Source organism: Rhinopithecus bieti, unplaced genomic scaffold (genome assembly GCF_001698545.2).
Source record: "Rhinopithecus bieti isolate Rb0 unplaced genomic scaffold, ASM169854v2 scaffold_44159, whole genome shotgun sequence".
Taxonomy (NCBI): Eukaryota; Metazoa; Chordata; class Mammalia; order Primates; family Cercopithecidae; genus Rhinopithecus; species Rhinopithecus bieti.
Window position 1 is genome coordinate 397,575 of NW_016818573.1, and position 9,372 is coordinate 406,946.

Here is a 9,372-nt window from a genome sequence, read left to right on the forward strand (position 1 = left end):
TTTTTTTTTTTTTTTTTAAAAGGTGAGGTCTAACCCTGTTACCCAGGCTGGAGTGCAGTGGTATGATCTTGCTTCACTGTAGCCTCTGCCTCCTGGGCTCAAGCAGTCCTCCCATCTCAGCCCCCCGAGTAGCTGGGACCATAGACACACCACACCCAGCTAATTTTTTGTATTTTTGGTAGAGACAGGGTTTTGCTATGTTGCCCAGGCTAGTCTCAAACTCCTGAGCTCAAGTGATCCACCCGCCTCAGCCTCCCAAAGTGCTGGGTTTACAGGCATGAACCACCGCACCTGGCCCAGGAGGGCTTCTGAAGTAACTACAATAGTTCCTCAGCCTTAGAATTGCCCATTGACTACCCTTAGATGAGATGGAATTTAAAATGAGGTCCTGTTTGGAGGAGAGAGGCAGATCTGGTGGCTTCTTTCCCTTATAGACTCTTCATATCCTGTCTTAGAAGTGATAATGGTGGTGGGTGGTTTAGGGATGGAGGGGCCAAGGGACAGTTGCTTTTAGGAAACTTTTAATATTGGGGGTGGTAGAGAAGTTGGTATTTTTTTCTGATCCTTGAAATCATAGTCCCCTTGATGTCATGGAATTTATGAGGTGGAAGAATTTTGCAGATCATCCTGTCGAGTGCCCTCGTTTTACTGATGAGAAGTCAGGTCCTAACGTTGGCTGTGTTCTCATAGTGGGTTATTGACAGCACTGGGAGTCTGGCCTGGTTTGTATTCCTTCCCTGACTTTGGCCAGGGAAAGAAGTGATGAGAATCAGAGTGGGAGCCAGGTAGCCCTCACTGGGATTTTATATCTGATGTGGGTTAGGTCTTCTCGCCTTTGTTTTCACATCCTCTTGCCATTGTGCTCCCACTGAGTGTCTGGGTCTGCAATGTAGCATGCTCTGTTTTTCCCTTAGGGGAAGGAGTTCGAGACACGACTGAAGGAGAAGAAGCCAGGAGATCTGTCTGATGAGCTAAGGATTTCCTTGGGGATGCCAGTAGGACCAGTGAGTGTCAGTTAGCTGTCTGGGGAAGCAGCGAAGAGGGTGGGGATTGGAGCGGAAGGCAGTGACAGGGATAGGGTTTGGCAGATGGTATCCTGTTCTCTTTTTCCTGCAGAATGCCCACAAGGTCCCTCCCCCGTGGCTGATTGCCATGCAGCGATACGGACCACCCCCATCGTATCCCAACCTGAAAATCCCTGGGCTGAACTCGCCCATCCCTGAGGTGAGCATTGCCCTTTCATTCATTCTTGGCCATTTCTGCTTTTGAACTGGAAGGTGATTTTTTTGTTTTCCTTCTCTAACTCTACCATGTGTCTCTTCATTTAAAAAAATTCTTATTGACACATAATATTTGTCATATACCATGGTTATGTGTGGAAAAAACAAGTAATGGTTTTTGTTTTTTAAAAAACTGACATGCTCATCATAAAATATTCAGTCAGAGTTGACAAGTACAAAGATGAAAGCAAGTCACAATTTTACCACTCAGAAATAGCCAAATTCACTATTTGGTGAATGTGTTTCCAGATACGTCTCTGAATATAAGAATGGCCAGAGAGAAATAATTTTATCTCAGCCAGATGTGGTGTCTCAACACCTGTAATCCCAGCACTTTGGGAGGCTGAGGTGGGAGGATACCTTGGGGCCAGGAGTTTAAGACTAGCCTGGGCAACATAGTGAAACCGCACCCCTACTTTAAAAAGAAAAAATATTTTTTTTTTTAGCTTCACTTCAATCTATCAGAAATAATTTTATCTCAAGAATGTCTTCTAATTTATTCTTATTTTAAAATAAGCATTAAAAAAATTGACAGGTAAGTCATTAAAGTAAAAAAGTAGTATTGTTAAACTTTAGTATTGTTTAAACTTCTGCCCCTTAAGATAAATAGATTCTGAACAAACTAGCCTTCCAAAGTTAGGAAAACTCAGTAAGAAATTGAAGTCATGTTTTCAACGTACATATTTTGGTTTCAGACAGCAGAGACTCTGCCATGACAGAAGAGGTTATTAGCATACTTTCTGCCTCCTGTTTCCTTATCCTGTTGCCTCCAGATTTTAGTTGTTTATTAATTTTGTTTTCTAATGCTTCATAACATTTAATTTTATTCTGCAGTCATAATTTCCGGAGTTCCCAAGTGTCAGCTCTGTACTTTTGAGTGTGCCTTTTCTCTAGGGCTTCAGAATTTCTTTTGCAGCTAAGGAGTGAACTGATTGTGCTCACTGTCTTGCAGAGCTGTTCCTTTGGGTACCATGCTGGTGGCTGGGGCAAACCTCCAGTGGATGAGACTGGGAAACCGCTTTATGGGGACGTGTTTGGAACCAATGCTGCTGAATTTCAGGTATGGGCTATGTACTGGCGATCTTGGTTTTACTTAACGTCATGAAGGTTAGAGATTGTTGGTTTATAGCTTCATTATCAGGGAGTTGCGTGTTCTGACACAGCAGAGCCTGGAAAAGGGCAAACATTTTCCTGAGATGTTAATGCAAGCCCCTCACTAGAATTTGAGCTCTAGGTAGGTAGGGATTATTGTCTGTGTGTTGACTCTTAACACCCCTTCAGCTTAAAACAGCCTGGTACATAATAGGTACTTAGAAAACATTTGTTGACTGATTAAGTGGTTTCTTTCAGACCAAGACTGAGGAAGAAGAGATTGATCGGACCCCTTGGGGGGAACTGGAACCATCTGATGAAGAATCCTCAGAAGAAGAGGAAGAGGAAGAAAGTGATGAAGACAAACCAGATGAGACAGGCTTTATTACCCCTGCAGACAGGTGGGGGAAGCAGAGAATGCCTCTTGGAAATGGCTTATCTTTGGGGGCCTTCTCTTTACTTCAGAGCTTGTTCCTCTCTTCACAGTGGCCTCATCACTCCTGGAGGCTTCTCATCAGTGCCTGCTGGAATGGAGACCCCTGAACTCATTGAGCTGAGGAAGAAGAAGATTGAGGAGGCGATGGATGGGTGAGGGTGCCAGACAGGGCTTCACTTCCCGTTGGCTGACTGGCTGACTGGCTGACTATTGTTCCTTTCTCCCCCATCCCTTTTTAAACAATTATTGAACCAACTCTGCCAGGCGCTACTCCAGGCAGGGAGGAGCCAGCAGTTGAGGTAAACTGGTAATTAGAGAACAAGATACTTTCAGATGTAGATAAGGATGCTCAAGCAGAGAAAACTGGGTAATGGGATGGGGTGGCAGGGAGGCCTTTGGGAAGGCCTCATTGGGGAGGTGGTGCTTGAACTGAGACCCAAATGAAAAAGTGCCAGCCACAGGATCATCTGGATCAGAAGTAACAGTAAGTGCAAGCAAGTGCAAAGGCCCTGAGACAGGGATGGGCTAGTATTTTGAAGCTCCATTTTTAGGTACTTGAATGTGTAGTGTTGTTAGGTCTTCATGAATTGACCCCTTTATCATGAAATGACCCTCTCTTTATCCATTCTGCTCTTTGTTCCCTTTTTCCTGTTTTTATACCTTCTTTTGGATTACTTGAACAATTTTTATGATTCCATTTTATCTCCAGTGTTGGTTAATTAGCTGTTAAGTTTTTGCTTTGTTATTTTAGTGGGTGCTCTGGGGTTTATCGTAGATCACATCTGTATCAGGATCTAGCTTCTCTTGATGTCACACTGCTTCCAGATGGCATTAAGAGCCGCCATAGTGTACTTCGCTATCTCCGCCCAACTTTGCACTGTGTTATCATGTATTTACATGTTATAAATCCTGTACTGTGTAGTTATTATTTTTGTTTAAATGGTCAGTTATCTTTTAGGGAGGTTTAAATAAGAATCTGAGTGTTTCTTTGCTTGGGTTTTTTTAGATCCAGGTTTCTATCTGATATCATTTTTCCTCTGCCTGAAGGGCTTCCTTTAATGTTTCTTAAGTTAGGGGGCATGGTGGCTTACGCCTGTCATCTCAGCACTTTGGGAGAAGGCTGAGGCGGTAGATTGCTAGAGTCCAGGAATTTTGAGACCAGCCTGGGCAACATGGTGAGACCCCATTTCTACAAAACAAACATTTCTTGTATTGTGGGTCTGCTGGTTTTGAATTCGTTCAGCTTGGGTCGTCTTAAAAATTCTTTATTTGGCCTTCATTTTTGAAAGATCTTTGCCAGTATAGGATTCTAGGTTGACAATTTTTTTTCTTTCAATACTTTTTTTTTTCTTTTTTGAAATGGAGTCTCGCTATGTCACCCAGGCTGGAGTGCAGTGGTGTGATCTTGGCTCACTGCAACCTCCACCTCCTGGGTTCAAGCGATTCTGCTTCAGCCTCCTGAGTAGCTGGGATTACGTGTGCATGCCACCACATCCAGCAAATTTTTATATTTTTGTAGGGACGGGGTTTTGCCATGTTGCCCAGGCTTGTCTCGAGCTCCTGGCTTCAAGTGATCCACCTGCCTTGGCCTCCCAGAGTGTTGGGATTACAGGCGTTAGCCACCACATCAGCCTTCTTTCAGTACTTTTAAGATGTTGCTCCAGTGTCTGTCTTCTTTCTTGCATTGTTTCTGGTGAGAAAGCTGCTGTCATTCTTACCTTTGTTCCTGTGTACATAATGTGTCATTTTTATTTGGCTGTTTTTAAGATTTTATCGCTAGTTCTAACAATTTGACTACAATGTGCCTAGGTGTAGTTTCTGAGTGTTTCTTTGCTTGGGTTTTTTAAGCATCTTAGATCTGGGTTTTTAGTTTTTATTAATTTGGGGAAAATTTTGGTCATGATTTCTCCAAATATTTTCTCTGTTCCCTTCTCTTTCCTCTCAGCTTATTCCTCTATTAAGTTGTCCCACTGCTCACTGATGCTTTTCATTTTTAAAGAAATTCTTCTCTCTTTGTATTTCACTTTAGAAAATTTCTATTGCTATGTGTTCAAGTTTACTATTATTTTCTTCTGTAATTTCTGTTCTAACAGTAATCCCATACAATATAATTCTCCTTTCTAGACGTTTGATTTCAGGTCTTTTAAATCTATTCTTTCTCTCTTAACTTTTTGAACATGTGGAATGCAGTTATAACAATATTTTATTTTTATTTTATGTTATTTTATTTTATGATGGAGTCTTGCCCTGTTGCCTAGGCTGGAGTGCAGTGGCATAATCTCGGCTTACTGCAACCTCTGCTGCCCAGGTTCAAGCGATTCTTGTGCCGCAGCCTCCCAAGTAGCTGGGACTACAGGGTGCACCACCACACCCAGCTAATTTTTTTTGTATTTTTAGTAGAGACAGGGTTTCACCATGTTGACCAGGCCGGCTGTTCTTGAACTCCTCAGGTGATCCGCCTGTCTCAGCCTCCCAAAGTGCTGCGATTACAGGCATGAGCCACCACACCTGGCTATAACAACATTTTAATGTATTGTCTGCTAACTCTAACATCTGTGCCATTTCTGGGTTGATTGCCATTAGTGGATTCATTCTCCTCATATGGATTGTATTTTCCTACTCTTTTGCATGCCTGGTAATTTTTTTTCTTTTCCTTTTTTCTTTTGAGAGAGTTCTCATTGTGTTGCCCAGGCTGGTCTTGAACTTCTGAGCTCAAGCAATCCTCCTGCCTCAGCTTCCCAAAGTGCTGGGATTACAGGTGTGAGCCACCAGACCTGTCCAGTGCCTGGTAATTTTTCATTGAATGCTAGGCTTTGTGAAATTTACCTTGTTGGGTCCATGATATTTTTGTATTCCTGTGGATTTTCTTCAGCTCATTCAGGAATATAGTTATATGGAGCTAGTTTAATCCTTTCAGCTCTTGTTTTTGGGGTTCTTGAGGCAGGACTCAAGCAGTCCTCCCCACTGTGAGGCATAAGTGCCTGTGTATTCTACCCACCGCCCTGTGAATCAGGAGGTTTTTCCGTCTGGCTAGTGGGAGTTACACTCACTATTCCCAGTTCTGAGTTGAGCAGCAGGTGCTGTTACGAATCCTTTCGGGTGGTTCTTTCCCTGTCCTTGGTAGGCATGTGCTGCTTAGTACTCCCCTGCATACTTGAGGACCTTCTCTAGGTCTCTTGAGTTCTCTCTCAGCTCTTTTCTCCAGTACTTTATCCTGTGAACTCTAGCTGCCTTGATCTCCCTGGACTTTCAGCTTCATCCTCACAACTCATGGAGTCCTCAGGGCTCTCCATGCGTCTTCCCTCTGTTCTGTGGCCTGCAAACTCTTGGTGCATGCAGTATGCTGGGGCAGTTGAAGGGCTCATTGCATTTGTTTCCTATCTCGCAGGAATCACTGTGCTTTGTTGCCCCATGTCTAGTGTCTTGAAAACCACTGTTTCATATATTTTGCCCATTTTTTGGTTGTTGCAGGCAGGAGGGTGTATCTGGTTCCTGTTGCTCCTTGTCAGGAAGCAGAAGTCTCAAGCTTTGCATATTCAAGGAAGAAAAATAAAGAAGGGTACTGTGGACAGAGTATAGTGAGGAGGGCTTGGGTAAGGGATCAGGCTATGAACCCTTTAGGTCATGGTAAGGAGTTTGGATTTTATTCAGATAATGATCAGAAGCCTCAGAGGGTTTTGAGCAAAGGTCTGACAGGACCTGCCATCCATTTTAAGCCATTTTCTCTGGCTCCTGTGTGGAGAATAGATTGTCACCTCTTCCAGTGGGAGAGGTGGAGATGATGTACATAGTCTGGGGTAATAGTGGTAGATGTGCTCTTATTCCTAGTGTCATCCTTGAAATTAGTGGTGAAACTGGCTGTGGATGGCTCTTGCGTCGGAAGGCTTGGAAGTGTGAATTATGTACATGAGAACTGAAGGCATGACATTCTTCGGGTGGGAACTGTTGTCGCCTGCTCTCTCTTGCTAGCTTCTCTGGACCAAAGTTCTCTTGGAAACTTTGAGCCTCTCTGACCTTGTGACCCTTCTGTGCCTGTGGGAGTCCTGGTCTGTGATCCCCTAACTTGGTTTAGGGGACCCCTTAGCTCCATCTGTGTTCCCTGGAGTGAGCACTGTGCCACCCTCCCCTTCCCCCTGCCCAATTCTTTTCTGTCATGGGCCTCCATGAACTGCCGAGGCTGCATCCTTGGGGAGCTCAGAAGCCCTCCAAGGCACTGAGTGGAGGTGCCACCTGTATCTTTTGTTTCTGCTTCTGGAGACCCTTTTGTTCCTTCCTTTTTGGGCCTGATCCCATTGTCCTTCACAGAAGTGAGACACCTCAGCTCTTCACCGTGTTGCCAGAGAAGAGAACAGCCACTGTTGGGGGAGCCATGATGGGATCAACCCACATTTATGACATGTCCACGGTGCGTACTTGGAGGACACACTGCTTTTGGAGGCTGAGAAGGGCGGCAGAAGCTAGGGCTTCTCTGACTCTCTTTGGAGGTGACAAGGCCCTGATCTCCTTTCCAGGTTATGAGCCGGAAAGGCCCGGCTCCGGAGCTGCAAGGTGTGGAAGTGGCGCTGGCGCCTGAGGAGTTGGAGCTTGATCCTATGGCCATGACCCAGAAGTATGAGGAGCATGTGCGGGAGCAGCAGGCTCAAGTAGAGAAGGAGGACTTCAGTGACATGGTGGCTGAGCATGCTGCCAAACAGAAGGTAGGCACTTCCAGGGGCGCTGGGCTGGGTGAGAGCCAGGGACCCTGGCCTGCCGTTTTCAGTGGTGTGGTGCCCTCTAGTGGTGAGAGTGAGGGTGGCCTCTGCTTGCTGCCCTGTGCGCTTAGATTTGGAAGGCTTAGAAATCCTCCAGTGGGCTGCCCTCTTTAAGGACGATTAGGGGGAGGAACTCAGCCAAGTCTGAGAGGGAGCTCGAAGAGAATCCAGATTCAGCACCTTTCCCACAGACTTCTATGTCTATGTCAGGCTGCCCACCCTTGTTTTGGGGGTCTGGGGGTGGTTCAACCTGTTATAACCTGTGTCTCTTTCTCCCTATACAGCAAAAGAAACGGAAAGCTCAGCCCCAGGATAGCCGTGGGGGCAGCAAGAAATACAAAGAGTTCAAGTTTTAGGTCCCCTCATGCTGGCCCTTTTTTTGGCCCTCCGTCTGGATGCCTGGGCTTCACACAAGAGCCATCTCTCCCGCAGTTCCCAAGAACTTGTCATTTCATGTTCTTATTTTAGACCTGTTTTGTAAATAAAGCTGTTTCCCAAGGAAAGAGATGAATATGTAACACTCCTGATCCTCCCTCATCTCCTTTTAGCCCCTTCTTGCAAAAGGACTAAAATAGCCTCTTTCTACAATTACTGGGCTGCCCCAGTAACCACGAACATGAACTGGGATCAGATGGCGCAGTTGACTGGTGGTGACGCCAACCCCGGGCTGAAATCTGTGTTTCACCACTGTCCTGCTCTGTAGGAAGGCTTGGGGGAAGTACCTCTAGGTCTGGTTTGACCTTACTACTTTGTCCTTGGGGAGTAAAAATAGCCAGCTTAGCGCCCTAGCGTGGCGGAGGAAGTAACAGTGGGCTTGGGAAGTAGGCCAGGGCAGGCCTTCCCAATTGACCTTGTGACCAGAAGTCCAAGTCCTTACCTGTGTGAGAACTTAGCTCAAAAGCTAAATTGTCCTGAGTCCATGCGAGCCCTTGGGTTCAAGCAACACTAGTCGCTGGGATTTGGGGTTTGTGTGTGGGATGGGGGGACTTGCTTTCTCCAGGTTCTTATCCCCTGGTCCTGAGCAGCCTTCCTGACAGACTAGAGCAGGCTGGATCACTGGCTCCCATGGGGCATTTGCCAGCCTGTGGGGAGGGGAGTCATGTGCTGCTGTTGTACTACTGTTGGTGTTTAAGTGCACCAGTGGAGGCGCTCACTTGCTGGAGGGTTCAAGATGGTTTCGGGGTGGAGGGGGGGGTGATCCAGATAGGACGTGGCAGCTGAGCTAGGCCTTAGGAGGAATGGAATTTTAGAAATTTGGTAAGCAACAAAGCACTGGCACTCTAAAGGATTTGGGGGGTAGGGGAGCTGTAGGGAAAGAAGAAGAAGGTTGGCTCCAGATGGGCCCCGGGGTAGCTTGAGAATTCACTCGTGCGAAGAATCTTCTGGACTCCAGGTCCCTGAGCCCCCGCTTGCCCTCGGGGCGGGAACTTCCCGGATCACAGGCACTCGCGGTGGCAGCGGGCTCCGGGTGTCCGCCGACCTCTCCGTTTGCCGGGGCCGCAGGGCAGGGCTAGGTCGGTAGGCGGAGAGCGGGCTTCCCCGGGGAGACCCCCACCGCTGGCGGCGGGTTCGGCATTGGCTCCGAAGACTCGAGGGGCCGAGGCGCGCTCCCGCGGCAGCCCCCTCCCTGCCGGGACTGAGTCCCGGAAAAGCTGGGTTTCCGCTGGCGGGGCCGCGGCGGGCCGGGGCGGGGAGGCGAGGAGCGGGGCAGACGAGCCGCGGATTTGAGGGCAGGGCCCCGGGCGCGCGCTGGCCGCAGACCACCAATTCAACTCCGTCGGAGCGAGGGGCGCGCGCCGCCGCACGCAGGGCG

The 9,372-nt window shown here is 47.2% G+C and overlaps 1 protein-coding gene across 2 annotated transcripts in view; it reads left to right on the forward strand.

The window, feature by feature from the left end:
- SF3B2 (splicing factor 3b subunit 2) overlaps nucleotides 1-8,073 on the forward strand; it is a 17,235-nt gene extending 9,162 nt beyond the window's left edge. For both annotated transcript variants that reach the window (XM_017857188.1, XM_017857189.1), the window contains exons 15-22: nucleotides 915-1,004; nucleotides 1,117-1,224; nucleotides 2,233-2,340; nucleotides 2,631-2,773; nucleotides 2,859-2,960; nucleotides 7,114-7,213; nucleotides 7,320-7,505; nucleotides 7,844-8,073. In XM_017857188.1, coding sequence (XP_017712677.1) covers nucleotides 915-1,004; nucleotides 1,117-1,224; nucleotides 2,233-2,340; nucleotides 2,631-2,773; nucleotides 2,859-2,960; nucleotides 7,114-7,213; nucleotides 7,320-7,505; nucleotides 7,844-7,915 — 909 coding nt within the window. In that variant the 3' untranslated portion in view covers nucleotides 7,916-8,073. The remainder of the gene's footprint in view (nucleotides 1-914; nucleotides 1,005-1,116; nucleotides 1,225-2,232; nucleotides 2,341-2,630; nucleotides 2,774-2,858; nucleotides 2,961-7,113; nucleotides 7,214-7,319; nucleotides 7,506-7,843) is intronic.
- The last annotated feature ends 1,299 nt before the right edge of the window (nucleotides 8,074-9,372 follow it).